Source organism: Aquarana catesbeiana, linkage group LG05 (genome assembly GCF_042186555.1).
Source record: "Aquarana catesbeiana isolate 2022-GZ linkage group LG05, ASM4218655v1, whole genome shotgun sequence".
NCBI classification, from domain to species: Eukaryota; Metazoa; Chordata; class Amphibia; order Anura; family Ranidae; genus Aquarana; species Aquarana catesbeiana.
The window spans coordinates 145,457,174-145,475,332 of NC_133328.1; the positions used below are offsets into that span (position 1 = coordinate 145,457,174).

At 41.5% G+C, this 18,159-nt stretch overlaps 1 protein-coding gene across 1 annotated transcript in view; it reads right to left on the bottom strand.

Moving 5' to 3' along the window:
• The window catches only part of TOP2B (DNA topoisomerase II beta), a gene marked incomplete in the record, with an annotated part of 144,007 nt that overhangs the window by 31,225 nt on the left and 94,623 nt on the right, over positions 1-18,159 (bottom strand). Inside the window, 8 exon segments of the mRNA XM_073630261.1 lie at positions 8,138-8,338; positions 8,538-8,672; positions 13,469-13,700; positions 13,783-13,931; positions 14,009-14,130; positions 15,092-15,206; positions 15,294-15,386; positions 17,977-18,086. Coding sequence (XP_073486362.1) covers positions 8,138-8,338; positions 8,538-8,672; positions 13,469-13,700; positions 13,783-13,931; positions 14,009-14,130; positions 15,092-15,206; positions 15,294-15,386; positions 17,977-18,086 — 1,157 coding nt within the window.

Genomic DNA, 18,159 nt, shown 5'->3' on the forward strand with positions numbered 1-18,159 from the left:
AATACGATACACATCTTGTTGCAACTCAGTGAGTAAAATAAGTATTTGAACCCCAAGCAAAACAAGACTTAGGCTACTTTCACACTGAAGCGCCTGTGCCTTTAACACTAAAGCAATGCTCATTTTCGCTGCGCTTTTTCAGCCCCCAGCGAGGCGTTTTTTACATTAAAAACAAGTCAAGTTTTGCAGTGCTTCCGAAGTGCTGCCCGTGTCATTTTGAGAGTGCCATTTAAAGCGCTTCTAACCCACCCCAAAGATGCTGCTTGCAGGACTTTTCATAATGTACCACAAGCGCACCGCCCCAGTGTGAAAAGACACACTGCAAAGAATGGGAGGAGGTTTTCAGGTGCTTTTCAGAGGCTATTTCTAGTGTTAAAAGACCTGAAAACCGCCTCAGTGTGAAAGTAGCCTTAGTAGAGAAACCCTTGTTGGCAAACACAGAGGTAAAAGGTTTCTTGTAGTCGGTTACCAGGTTTGCACACATCTCAGGAGGGATTTTGGTCCACTCCTTTAAAGATCTTCTCGAAATCCTTAAGGTTTCTTGGGTGTCGCTAGGCAACTCGAATTTTCCGCTCCCTTCATAAATTTGACAGGATTAAGGTCTGAAGACTGGCTAGGCCACGCCATGACCTTAATGTACTTCTTCATGAGCCACTCCTTTCTTGCCTTGGCGGTTTATATTGGGTCATTGTCATGCTGGAAGACCATCCACGACCCATCTTCAGTGTTCTGGCTGAGGGAAGAAAGTTCTCATCCAAGATTTTACAATACATGGTCCCCTCCATTGGCCTCTCAATGCGGCAAAGTCGGCCTGTACCATAATGTGTCAGCCTCAATGCTTGACAGTAGGGATGGTGTTCTTAGGGTCACAGTCATCATCTTTCTTCCTTCAAGCGCGGCAAGTTAATTCCAAAGAGCCCAATTTTGTCTCATCTAACCACAGCACTTTCTCCCAATTCTTCTCTGAATCATTTAGATATTTATTGGCAAACTTCAGACAGGCTGCACATGTGCCTTCTCAAGGAGGGGGTGCTGCAGGATTTCAATCTCTGGCGTATTGTGTTACCAATCGCTTAGTGGGGACTATGGTCCCAACTTCCTTGAGATCATTCACAAGCTCCTCCCATGTAGTTCTGGGCTGATCCCTCACTTCTGTAATGATCATCCTTACTTTATGAGGTGAAATCTTGCATGGAGCTCTAGACCGAGGGTGATAGATGGTTATTTTGTATTTCTTCCATTTGCGAATAATCACTCCAACAGTCGTCTCCATCTCAACAAGCTTCTTGCTGATGATCAGGTAGCCCCAATCCCGCCTTGTGCAGGTCTACAATCTTGTCCCTGACGTCCTTTAAAAGCTTTTAGGTCTTGCCCATGATAGTGAGGTTTGAATGGAAGAAAGATTCTGTGGACAGATGTCCTATACACATAACGAGTTGTCGTTAGGAGCACCTTCCTAAATTGACAGGACTAATATGTGTACCACATGAGCACATACTGTAGCCAGTTTGTGGGAACCAGAATGATAGTTAGTTGGTAAGGGATAAAATACTCATTTTACTCACTGAACTGCAACTCAATTTTTATATCATGTTTTTTTCTGGATTTTTGGTTGATATTCAGTCTCTATCATTTAACCACTTAAGGACCGCCTAACGCCGATTTACGTCGGCAAAGCGGCACGGGCAGGCAAAATCACGTACATGTACGTGATTTGCCTTCCGCGGGTGGGGGGTCCGATCGGACCCCCCCCCGCCGCCCGAGGCGGTCCCGTTCTGTTCCCCGGCGATCCGAGATGAGGGGGAGGCCATCCGTTCGTGGCCCCCCCCTCGCGATCGCCGCCGGCCAATGGGAACATTCCTTTGCTGCTGTATGCTAAACAGCAGCAAAGGAAATGATGTCATCTCCCCTCAGCTCGGTATTCCGTTCCAGCGCCGAGGGGAGAAGACATCAATGTAAGTGCACAACACACTACACACACAGTAGAACATGCCAGGCATACAAAACACCCCGATCCCCCCCCCGATCGCCCCCCAATCACCCCCCCCCTGTCACAAACTGACACCAGCAGGTTTTTTTTTTTTTTTTTTTCTTTCTGATTACTGCATAGTGTCAGTTTGTGACAGTTACAGTGTTGGGACAGTTAGTATTACCCCCCTTTAGGTCTAGGATACCCCCCTAACCCCCCCTAATAAAGTTTTAACCCCTTGATCACCCCCTGTCACCAGTGTTGCTAAGCGATCATTTTTCTGATCGCTGTATTAGTGTCACTGGTGACGCTAGTTAGGGACGTAAATATTTAGGTTCGCCGTCAGCGTTTTATAGTGTCAGGGACCCCCATATACTATCTAATAAATGTTTTAACCCCTTGATTGCCCCCTAGTTAACCCTTTCACCACTGATCACCGTATAAACGTTACGGTTGACGCTGGTTAGTTCGTTTATTTTTTATAGTGTCAGGGCACCCGCCGTTTATTACCGAATAAAGGTTTAGCCCCCTGATCGCCCGGCGGTGATATGCGTCGCCCCAGGCAGCGTCAGATTAGCGCCAGTACCGCTAACACCCACGCACGCAGCATACGCCTCCCTTAGTGGTATAGTATCTGATCGGATCAATATCTGATCCGATCAGATCTATACTAGCGTCCCCAGCAGTTTAGGGTTCCCAAAAACGCAGTGTTAGCGGGATCAGCCCAGATACCCGCTAGCACCTGCGTTTTGCCCCTCCGCCCGGCCCACCCAAGTGCAGTATCGATCGATCGCTGTCACTTACAAAACACTAAACGCATAACTGCAGCGTTCGCAGAGTCAGGCCTGATCCCTGCGATCGCTAACAGTTTTTTTGGTAGCATTTTGGTGAACTGGCAAGCAAGCACCAGGCAGCGTCAGGTTAGCGCCAGTAGCGCTAACACCCATGCACGCACCGTACACCTCCCTTAGTGGTATAGTATCTGATCAATATCTGATCCGATCAGATCTATACTAGCGTCCCCAGCAGTTTAGGGTTCCCAAAAACGCAGTGTTAGCGGGATCAGCCCAGATACCTGCTAGCACCTGCGTTTTGCCCCTCCGCCCGGCCCGGCCCACCCAAGTGCAGTATCGATCGATCACTGTCCCTTACAAAACACTAAACGCATAACTGCAGCGTTCGCAGAGTCAGGCCTGATCCCTGCGATCGCTAACAGTTTTTTTGGTAGCGTTTTGGTGAACTGGCAAGCACCAGCCCCAGGCAGCGTCGGGTTAGCGCCAGTACCGCTAACACCCACCCACGCAGCGTACACCTCCCTTAGTGGTATAGTATCTGAACGGATCAATATCTGATCCGATCAGATCTATACTAGCGTCCCCAGCAGTTTAGGGTTCCCAAAAACGCAGTGTTAGCGGGATCAGCCCAGATACCTGCTAGCACCTGCGTTTTGCCCCTCCGCCCGGCCCAGCCCAGCCCACCCAAGTGCAGTATCGATCGATCACTGACACTTACAAAACACTAAACACATAACTGCAGCGTTCGCAGAGTCAGGCCTTGATCCCTGCGATCGCTAACAGTTTTTTTGGTAGCGTTTTGGTGAACTGGCAAGCACCAGCGGCGTAGTACACCCCGGTCGTAGTCAAACCAGCACTGCAGCAACACTTGGTGACGTGGCGAGTCCCATAAGTGCAGTTCAAGCTGGTGAGGTGACAAGCACAAGTAGTGTCCCGCTGCCACCAAGAAGACAAACACAGGCCCGTCGTGTCCATAGTGCCCTTCCTGCTGCATTCGCCAATCCTAATTGGGAACCCACCACTTCTGCAGCGCCCGTACTTCCCCCATTCACATCCCCAATCAAATGCAGTCGGCTGCATGAGAGGCATTTTCTTTATGTCCTCCCGAGTACCCCTACCCAACGAACCCCCCCAAAAAAGATGTTGTGTCTGCAGGAAGCGCGGATATAGGCGTGACACCCGCTATTATTGTCCCTCCTGTCCTGACAATCCTGGTCTTTGCATTGGTGAATGTTTTGAACGCTACCATTCACTAGTTGAGTATTAGCGTAGGGTACAGCATTGCACAGACTAGGCACACTTTCACAGGGTCTCCCAAGATGCCATCGCATTTTGAGAGACCCGAACCTGGAACCGGTTACAGTTACAAAAGTTAGTTACAAAAAAAGTGTCAAAAAAAATATATATATATAAAATAAAAAAAAATAGTTGTCGTTTTATTGTTCTCTCTCTCTCTATTCTCTCTCTATTGTTCTGCTCTTTTTTACTGTATTCTATTCTGCAATGTTTTATTGTTATTATGTTTTATCATGTTTGCTTTTTCAGGTATGCAATTTTTTATACTTTACCGTTTACTGTGCTTTATTGTTAACCATTTTTTTGTCTTCAGGTACGCCATTCACAACTTTGAGTGGTTATACCAGAATGATGCCTGCAGGTTTAGGTATCATCTTGGTATCATTCTTTTCAGCCAGCGGTCGGCTTTCATGTAAAAGCAATCCTAGCGGCTAATTAGCCTCTAGACTGCTTTTACAAGCCGTGGGAGGGAATGCCCCCCCCCCCCACCGTCTTCCGCGTTTTTCTCTGGCTCTCCTGTCTCAACAGGGAACCTGAGAATGCAGCCGGTGATTCAGCCAGCTGACCATAGAGCTGATCAGAGACCAGAGTGGCTCCAAACATCTCTATGGCCTAAGAAACCGGAAGCTACGAGCATTTTATGACTTAGATTTCGCCGGATGTAAATAGCGCCATTGGGAAATTGGGGAAGCATTTTATCACACCGATCTTGGTGTGGTCAGATGCTTTGAGGGCAGAGGAGAGATCTAGGGTCTAATAGACCCCAATTTTTTCAAAAAAGAGTACCTGTCACTACCTATTGCTATCATAGGGGATATTTACATTCCCCGAGATAACAATAAAAATGATTAAAAAAAAAAAATATGAAAGGAACAGTTTAAAAATAAGATAAAAAAAGCAGAAAAATAATAAAGAAAAAAAAAAAAAAAAAAAAAAAAAAAAAAAAAAAAAAAGCACCCCTGTCGCCCCCTGCTCTCGCGCTAAGGCGAACGCAATCGGCGGTCTGTCGTCAAACGTAAACAGCAATTGCACCATGCATGTGAGGTATCACCGCGAAGGTCAGATCGAGGGCAGTAATTTTTGCAGTAGACCTCCTCTGTAGATCTAAAGTGGTAACCTGTAAAGGCTTTTAAAAATGTATTTATTTTGTTGCCAGTGCACGTTTGTGCGCAATTTTAAAGCATGTCATGTTTGGTATCCATGTACTCGGCCTAAGATCATCTTTTTTATTTCATCAAACATTTGGGCAATATAGTGTGTTTTAGTGCATTAAAATTTAAAAAAGTGTGTTTTTTCCCCAAAAAATGCGTTTGAAAAATCGCTGCGCAAATACTGTGTGAAAAAAAAAAATGAAACACCCACCATTTTAATCTGTAGGGCATTTGCTTTAAAAAAATATATAATGTTTGGGGGTTCAAAGTAATTTTTTTGCAAAAAAAAAATAACTTTTTCATGTAAACAATAAGTGTCAGAAAGGGCTTTGTCTTCAAGTGGTTAGAAGAGTGGGTGATGTGTGACATAAGCTTCTAAATGTTGTGCATAAAATGCCAGGACAGTTCAAAACCCCCCCAAATGACCCCATTTTGGAAAGTAGACACCCCAAGCTATTTGCTGAGAGGCATGTCGAGTCCATGGAATATTTTATATTGCGACACAAGATGCGGGAAAGAGACACATTTTTTTTTTTTTTTTGCACAAAGTTGTCACTAAATGTTATATTGCTCAAACATGCCATGGGAATATGTGAAATTACACCCCAAAATACATTCTGCTGCTTCTCCTGAGTACGGGGATACCACATGTGTGAGACTTTTTGGGAGCCTAGCCACGTACGGGACCCCGAAAACCAAGCACCGCCTTCAGGCTTTCTAAGGGCGTGAATTTTTGATTTCACTCTTCACTGCCTATCACAGTTTCGGAGGCCATGGAAAGCCCAGGTGGCACAAACCCCCCCCAAATGACCCCATTTTGGAAAGTAGACACCCCAAGCTATTTGCTGAGAGGTATAGTGAGTATTTTGCAGACCTCACTTTTTGTCACAAAGTTTTGAAAATTGAAAAAAGAAAAAAAAAAATGTTTTTTCTTGTCTTTCTTCATTTTCAAAAACAAATGAGAGCTGCAAAATACTCATCATGCCTCTCAGCAAATAGCTTGGGGTGTCTACTTTCCAAAATGGGGTCATTTGGGGGGGTTTTGTGCCACCTGGGCATTCCATGGCCTCCGAAACTGTGATAGGCAGTGAAGAGTGAAATCAAAAATTTTCACCCTTAGAAATCCTGAAGGCGGTGATTGGTTTTCGGGGTCCCGTACGCGGCTAGGCTCCCAAAAAGTCCCACACATGTGGTATCCCCATACTCAGGAGAAGCAGCTAAATGTATTTTGGGGTGCAATTCCACATATGCCCATGGCCTGTGTGAGCAATATATCATTTAGTGACAACTTTATGCAAAAAAAAAAAAAAAAAAAGTGTCACTTTCCCACAACTTGTGTCAAAATATAAAATATTCCATGGACTCAATATGCCTCTCAGCAAATAGCTTGGGGTGTCTACTTTCCAAAATGGGGTCATTTTGGGGGGTTTTGTGCCACCTGGGCATTCCATGGCCTCCGAAACTGTGATAGGTAGTGAGGAGTAAAATCAAAAATTTACACCCTTAGAAATCCTGAAGGTGGTGATTGGTTTTCGGGGCCCCGTACGCGGCTAGGCTCCCAAAAAGTACCACACATGTGGTATCCCCATACTCAGGAGAAGCAGCTGAATGTATTTTGGGGTGCAATTCCACATAGGCCCATGGCCTGTGTGAGCAATATATCATTTAGTGACAACTTTTTGTAAATATTTTTTTTTTTTTTTTTGTCATTATTCAATCACTTGGGACAAAAAAAATAAATATTCAATGGGTTCAACATGCCTCTCAGCAATTTCCTTGGGGTGTCTACTTTCCAAAATGGGGTCACTTGGGGGGGTTTTGTACTGTCCTGCCATTTTAGCACCTCAAGAAATGACATAGGCAGTCATAAACTAAAAGCTGTGTAAATTACAGAAAATGTACCCTAGTTTGTAGACGCTATAACTTTTGCGTAAACCAATAAATATACGCTTATTGACATTTTTTTTACCAAAGACATGTGGCCGAATACATTTTGGCCTAAATGTATGACTAAAATTTAGTTTATTGGATTTTTTTTATAACAAAAAGTAGAAAATATCATTTTTTTTCAAAATTTTCGGTCTTTTTCCGTTTATAGCGCAAAAAATAAAAACCGCAGAGGTGATCAAATACCATCAAAAGAAAGCTCTATTTGTGGGAAGAAAAGGACGCAAATTTCGTTTGGGTACAGCATTGCATGACCGCGCAATTAGCAGTTAAAGCGACGCAGTGCCAAATTGGAAAAAGACCTCTGGTCCTTAGGCAGCATAATGGTCCGGGGCTCAAGTGGTTAAAACACACCTATAACAACAATTATAGACCCTTCATTTCTTGGGGTTAAGAAATGAAAAGTAAATAGGACTATTAGGTCTGAATAAGTAATAAATTATTAATTAAAAAAAGGAACACAGAGTAAGCATTCACCAACATTAGTCTTCTATACTACATAGAAAGAAGGATACTAATCTAGCAATAAAGTAAATTTGTCACAGGCCTAAGCCAATTTAGCCTAATGATGAAAAACAAAATCCATAAACAAAGTGGTTACCTTAAGTATAAACCCATCTCAAAACCATTTCCTGTAAATGCTGAGCTTGTCTCCCTACTTCCTGTCTCAGTAGTGGTCTGCTAATTGTGAGGCAAAGACCAGTAAGGAGTTTCAGAAGATTGTGGACCCCAGTCAACTTTCACTTTAGGCCGATATTTCCATTAAATACTGCTCATCTGACAGGGGTTCTAAACCCTCCCCACTTTTTCCAAAAATGAAAGAAAAAAAATAGAATGTTTTGGCTCTGGATACTCAAGTATTTGCAAGATGAGCCTGCACAATAATGCTTTTTCAGCCATACTAAAACAAAACCAAAAAACTGTAATGGAAATCTTACTGCGTTAATGAGTTTGTTACAGATTCCATTATGAATGCTTACCATAGAATTGCATGTAAGGCTAGTCTGAAGTTTAAACACTTTGTGTAATCCAGCAGCTTCTGCCTGAGCTAGCTTTTCTTCTGTCATTTTGACAACAAATTTCACAGTTGTATCAGTGTGGTACTCCTTGTAATCATTGATCAGAGCTGGGTTTTTCTCTGTCCCATTAAGCATAGGCTCCAAAACTTGTTCTTTGTACACCTATGAACAGATAACACACAACATTACCATTTCTAATAATATATATATACTCATAGGTAATTACCTGGATTTATGTGACTGCTGAATGTAGCATTCCAAAGCATAGCCGTGTGTCTCACAATCGTCTCATTTATTTAGATAAATGAACATGCCAAAATTGGTACTCAGCCATTGCCACATGCTAGGTAGTGTCTCATACCTGAGTCCACGTCCTGACTGGGAGTTCTGTGATTTCAATAGTGTTCCGGTCAAGCACAAAGATCTCTCCGCTCACAGCATATTGGTTCTGGCCTATCTCCTGAAGAGTACCTTTAAAATTCTTGTAATTTGGAAGCTGCAGAAGACACAACATATCAGTGAGAAGTCAAAGAGCAGAAATGAACACTTTTAAAGCATATGTGAACCCTTACCTTGTAAAACTGCATAAGGAGCTCAGTAAGCTAGGGGTGGAAAAACAGCAGCACACTGGTCTTCCCAGTCAATGGCTGTGCGAGGGGGGGGAGGGGGGTGAATGGTTGGCATGTTAGCACAAGTCTGATCATTGGAGGAGAGCAGGCCGAGTTGCCAGCAGTGGCAGAAACTTGACCACACTGTGCTGTAATGCCTAGTGTGGTCAGTTTTTCATGTGAAAGCAGAGGGACTGGTGGGAACACTAGGGACCTAACACAAGGAAAGCAAAACAAAGAGAACAGGATACTTTTTCATAAAAGTGCATGGTACAGCAGGCACATATCAGGAATATGAAATGTTGGGGCAACCTTTTTAATTACAACCTAAAACAGTCTACATGTCAATCCACAAAACCATGAGCAATACCGCTCTGGGGCAAACATCCTCACCCTAAGCTTTACTACTAGTCATTCAGCTGAAACAAAAGTAAGCATTCCCTCCCTGATGAAGTCGAGTGACTGTGACGCCACGCGTAGGGATGGAAAGGTACCTGTATTGACGCTGGGAGACGAGCTCTCCGCTCGTGGAGTTCTGTATATTATCTTGTGATTGAATGCGAGTACCCTCACTGTTTCTATCAATAAAAGCTACGTTTATTTAAAAATACTACACAATCTGGACCCCTTCTCTTTTCTGCTATCTCCCTTGCATCCACTGAGAGACAAAGACATTTCTAGCTCTATAGTGGCCCAGCACTATGGTAGAAGGAAGAAGTGAATCTTACAGATTTGTATACACATGCAGTTACCTCATTACCGCAAGGTAAGAGGCCATTCCTACCAGTGTGTGTGTTTGCATGAAGAGGATTTTATTATTCCTCGGCACCTTTTGTCTGCACCTTGATGATCTTTGCACACAGAAGAAAGGACTTTATTGCCGTTTTGCACAAACTCATTTTGCACTTTGCACTGAGAGACTGTCTGCTTGTTTAGCACAGTTCATTTTGCACATTTATATCTGCACTTATTTTATTTACAGAAGAAGCATTCTAGTATCTCAATATTATTGAATTCAGTCACTTTATTATCCACCGTGGATACGGTTTATATTATTGATCTATTTTTGTTTATTTATTTATTAATTTGCATGTCCACTGCTACCTTTAGCAGTACATATTTTCTATTTTTGATCTGATTACAGAAGAATTATTATAGTGTCTCCACATTTATCTTGCATTTTGCACCTTGATATCAGTCACTTTACCACACACTGTGGTTATTGTTTACACCGTTCATCTATTTTTATTTGTACTGCTACCTTTATCAGTATTTTTTTTTCTTCTTTTTTGATCTCATTACTTGGTTCTCCTTTAAACAGCGCAGCACCAACCCCCATTTGTTTTAATATGCCTCAATACTTATCAAACTTGCAGCCAGAGCTTGGTGAGACTTACTACTGACTGAAGAAATCATAACAGTGCTTTATGTACCTATACACATATTAAGCTCCTATATGTAACTCCCATATTTATTTGTATCCTCGTTCTGCCTTTACAAAAACCTGCTATATGCAAAATATGTAGGTTGCCACTGCTGACTTCCTGGGTTTAAACATTTTGAGTCATCAGCACAGTAAGGCGATATAGGGGTTGATTTACTAAAACTGGAGAGTGCAAAATCTGGTGCGGCTCTGAATAGAAACCAAACAGCTTCCAGGTTTTATTGTTTGTTTTTTTTCTAAGCTTAATTAAACAAGCTGAAGTTAAAAGCTGATTGGCTACCATGCAGAGCTTCACCATGCACGCTCCAGTTTTAGTAAATCAACCCCACAGAGAGTTATACCTCTTATTTCTTGCATGCTTACATTAGGTTAGTGATTCATTATATATCCTCTGCCAAATCCTATGTTTAAAGCGATATGCACATTAAAATGATTTTAACATTGCTTAGGCACATTTGGGGCCTTCATTTGGACACAGACTTTCAATAAAGCACAGAAATTGACAAAATTGTGATAGAAAATACTGTTTTCGTTTAATACATTGCATATTTTGTATAAATACTACTTCAAATTATTTCATTAAAATGATTTTCTTGTACCAGCAAATGTTACCTTTAATTAATAACTGTTTTGTTTTTGTAAGGGCCATCCAGTTTTTGGGGTGCCCAAGGGATGGGTGGGTTTTTGTGGTGGGGTTATGTTTTTCTTTTTTCTTAAACCTCAAAAACTATTTGATTAAAATAAAAAGTTCTCCTACTTATCCTGAGTATGTGTAGGTTTGATAGCAATGTCACTACTGTATGGTCAAAATATGTAAAATTTTAGCCTTCTGGATATTAGGCATAGGCAAAACATTAAAATCCGACATACACATAGAAATTAAAAGCATATACATTCACACATACGCTCTAACTTTTTATGTGTATGATGGAATATTTACATTTTTTAACACTATCACAAAGGGGTGGTAAGATCCCTTTGTGATAATACTCAGCAGTGTACCTTAGAATGGGAGGGGTTAAGGGGATCTCTGGGCAATGACGCAAATCTCGACGCAGAACTCGGGCAAGGCTGAAACTCTGCTTGAGATCAGATCTCGCCATAAAGAGGACCTGTCCCAGCCCATGCTATCACAAGGGCTGTTGTTCACCCCTTGAGTTAGCAATAGAGTTGCAAAAAATAAATAAAAATGAAAGCATATAGGTCACGAACGAATACAGAAGGAGAAATTGCATCAAACATGTGAGGTATCACCATAAATGTCAGTGTAAGAGTAATAATTATAGTGGCAGACTTATATCCTGTAAATGCTTTTAAAGCGTTGCCTATATAGATAACGTAGTTTGCCACTGTTCCAAGGACATACGCAATTTTAACATGTGGCATGTTAGGTATCTATTTACTCAGCGTAACATCTTTTATATTTTACCAAAAAATTGGGATTTAAAATTGTTTTCGTGTGCACTAGAATTCATTAAAGTGCATTTTTTCCTGAAAATCTGCCTTTGACAAACCACTGCAGAAATATCGTGTTACATAAAAAACACAACATTTTATTCTCCAGGGACTCTGTTTAAAAAATCTATGTTTGAGAGCTAGCTCCAAGTAATTTTCAAGCAAAAAAAAAAAAAAAAAAGGGGGAGCAGATTTTTACATGTATGAGAGAAATGTCAGAATTGCCCTGATTTTGAAGTGGTTAAATAGCTGAAAAATGCATTCCAAGTCTGAAATGCGTTCGCTTCTAAGCAAAATAGGAAAGTTATTTACCGAAAAAGCACAAGCCTACATAGACTTGATTTACCATACCAAGGAAAACACGAATCTATGATGAATTTAGTTTGGCATTTAAGATACACATTCGCATATGCCCTAAAATAAATTTAGAGTTATTATGTACAAAAGGCTTATGTGGCCCTTGTTAATGGATATTAGGAGATATTTCTTTTTCTTTTTTAACCTCTTAGCGCCGACCATACGCACATATGCGGCCTCGGCTTTAAGGGGGTTATACCTAGATGATGCCTGCAGCTATCATCCCGCTACCATTTTTTAGAGCGGGCAGTCGGCTCTTCAGGGATAACAACCGATGTGGCTAAAAGCCACTCGGCTGTTATCCCGAAGGAGCGAGAGGGGACATCCCATTCTCCTCTTTCCGGGCCTCCCGTTCCACCGGGAGACCCGATCCGGCACTTCCAACGGCTAGCGTGAGGCTGGAAGGAAGCCGGGAACAGCTTCCTTCCAGTCTATGTGTAAACATGGAAGTCACAACGTCCCTTCCAGTTTACTCGGCTGCCAAAGGCAAAATGACAGTATTCAGAATCACCGTTTTGGGTGATCTGAATACTTTTAAGTGCAAAGGAGGGATCCGGGGTCTTTTAGACCCCTGGATCTCTCCATAAAGAGTACCTGTCACCACCTATTACTGTCACAAGAGATGTTTACATTGCTTGTGAGCAATAAAAGTGATCAAATCTAAAAAAAAAAAGAGACAATGTAAAAAAATAAAAATAAATAAAAGAAAAAAAATGAAAACATTTTTAAAGCGCCTCGTCCCTGCAGCAAAGGAAACACACACGTAAGTCATGCCCTCATATGTAAACGGTGTTCAAATCACACATGTGAGGTATTGCCGCGATCGTCAGAGCGAGAGCAAAAATTTTAGCACCAGACCTCCTCTGTAACTCTAACCTTAACCCTAACCTGGTAACCGTTTTTTTTTTTCTTTTTAAAGCATCACCTATGGAGATTTTTAGGTACTGTAGTTTGTCGCCATTCCACAAGTGTGGGAAATTTCAAAGCATGACATGTTTGGTATCTATTTTCTCAGTGTAACATCATCTTTCACATTATACAAAAATTGGTCTAACTTTACTGTTTAGTATTTTAATAATTCATGAAAGTGTATTTTTTCCCAAAAAACTGTTTGAAAGTCCGCTGTGCAAATACAGTGTGACATAAAATACTGAAACAATCGTCATTTTATTCTCTAGATTCTCTGCTAAAAAAAAAAAAATAATGTTTGGGGTTCTAAGTAATTTTCTAGCAAAAAATACAGATTTTTATCTTGTAAAAATCAGAAATAGGCTTAGGCATGAAAGGGTTAAATAAGATTAAAGTACTTGGAAATATACTTGGGGATTAATTTACAAATGCATGTAAAACCAGTAAACAAACAAAAATGTAAACAAGATGTTTACACAAGGGTAACCACATAGACCAATGCTGCTGCACTATGCTTACCATAGGGTAAGGATCAAGGCCATCCAGCATCCTCTTGACATTATTCACGATTTCCCTGGTGTCATAATTGGGAAGTTTACATGCCCATCCAGTACCAATGCCTTCTGCGCCATTAACCAAAACCATAGGAATAATTGGCATGTACCACTCAGGCTCCACGCGCTGGTTATCATCATACAGGAACTTGAGTAAGTTATCATCCATACTGGGAAAGAGTAATCTAGCCAGAGGGCTACAAGAAAAAGATAATTAAGTCACATTCAGCATGGGCTTTTCAAAGCAACTACAGGCATTTATATTGTAATGGCAATCACCTTAACATTGTGAAGATGTAACGGGGACTGGCAGCATCCTTTCCACCATGTAGCCGTGTACCAAACTGACCAATGGGCTGTAGCAAGTTCACATTGTTACTTCCTACAAAGTTCTGTGCCAAGTTTACAATAGTCATCATCAGAGCTTGCTGAAATGAATAAAAGGTTGTGTTATAATGTGAAAACCAAGGCTAGTGGAAAAGTATCAGATTGAACAGAAACATACCTCTCCATGATGATAGGCAGACATTTCAGCAACTGAACCAGCCAGCTGAGCAACTTTCACTTCCCGCTTATCATTTCTTTTGAAACAAGTGAACAACACTTTTCTTTGTCCTGGCTTAAATCCTGTGTAATACGATGCAAAAAGATCCCTTAAAACCCACTAATAATATTAATGATATTAGCACTGAGTTTTACAATATAGATGTATATGGATAAATATTAAATTAAAATTAAAACACCACCACCACTAGAAGGGACCTCAATAGTAAATGGGGACAAAAAAAAACATTACATGCATAAGGTGCAAGCACTTGGAGAGTGTCTGAACATACAGTGAGGGAAAAACGTATTTGATCCCCTGCTGATTTTGTACGTTTGCCCACTGACAAAGAACTGATTAGTCTATCATTTTAATGGTAGGCTTATTTTAACAGTGAGACAGAATAACAAAAATATCCATAAAAAAAAGCTAGAAATTGATTTGCATTTTAATGAGTGAAATAAGTATTTGATCCCCTGTCAGCAAGATTTCTGGCTCCCAGGTGTCTTCTATACAGGTAATGAGCTGAGATTAGGAACACTCACTTAAAGGAAGTGCTCCTAATCTCAGTTTGTTACCTGTATAAAAGACACCCGTCCACAGAAGCAATCATTCAGATTCCAATCTCTCCATGGCCAAGACCAAAGAGCTGTCCAAAGATGTCAGGGACAAGATTTTAGACCTACACAAGGCTACAAGACCATCGCCAAGCAGCTGGATGAGAGGGCGACAACAGTAAAGTGCGATTTTTCACAAATGGAAAAAAACACAAAATAACTGTCAATCTCCCTCAATCTGGGGCTCCATGCAAGATCTCACCTCATGGAGTTTCAATGATCATGAGAACAGTGAGGAATCAGCCCAGAAATACATGGGAGAATCTTTACAATGATCTCAAGGCAGCTGGGACCCCATAGTCACCAAGAAAATAATTGGTAACACACTATGCCGTAAAGGACTGAAATCTTGCAGTGCCTCTGTCACAATCATGCAAAGGCTGAAAATTCTACAGTTCATTACCTAATTTACTAGTGTTATACTTACCATCAACAAGAGATGGAATCGAACGTTCATTATCAGAGTTTGAGAACAAGATGAGTTCCTTGTTGATGAAGTCATTAAATGTCAAGTGCTTTGTGGCAGTACCGTACAAGAATTGCTGCAAGCGATAAAAAAAAATGCTTAGTAAGTAGAAAAATGGGCATCCTCCTCATTCGTACCCTGTATATTTTTTTGCTCCACTAACCTCGGGTAATCCATGTAATCGGCGTTGGCGTCTGTCTTCCATAAAGTTTGTGAGCCATTCTTTCCGGTCATCAATCTTCTTTTTGCTGAAAGCCTGGAGAGGTTGAGATTAGAGAACAGATCAGAAATGTACCATTAAAGGAAATGTAAAGGCAGAAGGTTTTTTATTTTAATGCATGAAGATAAAAACCCTTCTGTGTGTAACAGTCTCCCCTGCCCCCCTAACACTTACCTGAGCCCCATCTCTGTTCAGTGATGTCCACCAGTCCCTCGGCTGTCCAGGACTCTCCTTCTGATTGGCAGAAACACAGCAGCGGCTCCCGCGGCTGTCAAAGTCAGTTAGCAATGCAGGAGAGAAAGGGGGCGGCTCCGAACAGCAGCTCCGTGTCTGAAAGGACACAGGGAGCTGCAGCTGGGTTTGGTACCCCATAGCAAGCTGCTTGCTGTGGGGGCACTTGACAGGAAGGAGGGGCCAGGAGCAGCGAAGAGGGACCCGAGAAGAGGAGGATCCAGACGGCCCTGTGCAAAACCAACTGCACAGAGGAGGCAAATATATCCGTTTTTTTTAAATTATAAATATATATATAAATATATATATATATATATATATATATTTATAACACAAGTCTTTACAATCACTTTACCTATGAGCCAAGCTAAGAAAAACCTCATCAATAGATGCAGTTTACCCTTTAATAATCCCTGTTAAGACCAGCAGTCCTTTGAGTAATGGGAAAAATAATAGTTTTACAGCATGGAATGTTATAAATAGAACGACTTGGAAAGAGACTTGCCCTGCTGTGTATGATGCTGAAGCCCACTTTAAGATGCAGTGAGCATTTACTTCTTGCGCAGGTTGGCCTATGTAATTGGAAAATAGTATAACTAAAAGGCAAAACTTTTTTTTTGAGGATAGAGTGGAGAGCAATTAGAACACCTGTCATGTTTTTATTGCTGTCTATGCTGCCCCTGTTAGTGACGCTCCCTATTTGTCATGTTTACTGTTATCACCAAGCGAAAGATATTACTTGCACACAAATTTATACTATACATGTTGCATGATTAACCACCTCAATACAGGGCACTTTCACCTCCTTCCTGCCCAAGCCATTTTTCAGCTTTCAGAGATGTCGCATTATGAATGACATGACACGCTGTCATGCTACACTGTACCCTAATGAAATTTTTATCATTTTTTCCCCACAAATAGAGCTTTCTTTTGGTGGTATTTGATCACCTCTGCATTTTTTTATTTATTGCGCTATAAACAAAAAAAGAGGGACAAGTTTGAAAAAACACAATATTTCTTACTTTTTGCTATAATATCCAATTTTTAAATTTTTTTTTTAAACAAATTTTTTCCTCAGTTTAGGCCGATATGTATTCTTCTACATATTTTTGGTTAAAAAAAAAAAAAAAAAATCGCAATAAGCGTATATTGATTGTATTGATTGGTTTGCGCAAAAGTTATAGCGTCTACAAAATAGGGGATAGATTTATAGAATTCTTATTTTTTTCTTTTTACTAGTCAAGGCGACGATCTGCGATTTTTATTGTGACTGCGATATTGAGGCGGACACATCGGACACTTTTCACACATTTTTGGGACCATTCACATTTATACAGCGATCCGTGCTATAAAAATGCATTGATTACTGTGTAAATGTGACTGGCAGGGAAGGGGTTAACACTAGGGGTAATCAAGGGGTTAAATGTGTGTCCTAGGGAGGCGATTCTAACTGTGGGGGGGAGGGGACTGACTGGGGGAGGTGACCGATCGGTGTCCCTATGTACAAGGGACACACCATCAGTCTCCTCTCCTCTGACAGGACGTGGATCTGTGTGTTTACACACACAGATCCACGGTCCTGCTCAGTTACTGGGCAATCGCGGGTGCCCGGCGAACATCGCAGCCACCGGGCACGCGCATAGGGTCCCCAGTGACACGGCAGGCGCGCGCCCCCTAGTGGCTCGGGAAGGCGATCACGTCATATGACGTCAGCCCAGAACGAGAGCTGCCTCGTCCCACCGTCATATGACAGTGGGCGGGCGGCTAGTGGTTAAAAAGTTCCCCCAAAGTCTATCTCAATGACTTTGGGCCCCCCCCCACCCCTGACCTTGGAAATTTTGGGGATTTATTTTTCATTCTCCCTCAGAGTATCAACCCTAATATTTCTGCCTTAAACACGTGACCTGGGAAATTTAGGCCATTTCTGTTTGAGGTAGCGGCTTCTCAAATCTGACCAAAACTCAACAGGTTGCACTGCGCATATTAACTAATAACCACAGTGTTGCCATTAAACCTGACAACACTGTAGGTATGGACAATAGCAACTGTAAGCAAACATTTTTTTGTGAATAACATTACGGTGGATAATCTTTTCCATAGATTAGTAAGCTGCAATCATATTCGTTTCTTAAAAAGAAAAAAACACACAAGGATTACTTTTTAAAAAAAGCGAAGAATGGAAAGCTCTGACAGGTTTTCAATTTCAACTAATTCAAAATGAACTGTAAAGGCATGGATGAAAAAACTGGAGAAATTGAATGTAAGCTTTACGCAGAGCTAAGAACAACTCAAGCCCCGATGGTGGAAAACCATTTTAAAGGTGAAAGTGACTTAGTCATAAAGGAACGCACACATCTGATGGCCAGTAGTATAAACAGGCTGGCACTGCACTTACTAAAGTAATAGCTGCATCGTCCTCTGGCCCAGCATAGCGGAACATAATACGGTGACGATTCATGTCTGCAAAATACTCCTTGGCTTCCTTTGCAGTGCTGGTACCCAAACCTGAGTAACAAAGAAAAGTTAGTCACCTCTTTCACATAGAAAAAAAAAAATCCAGGTATTGCCTTCATTGTTT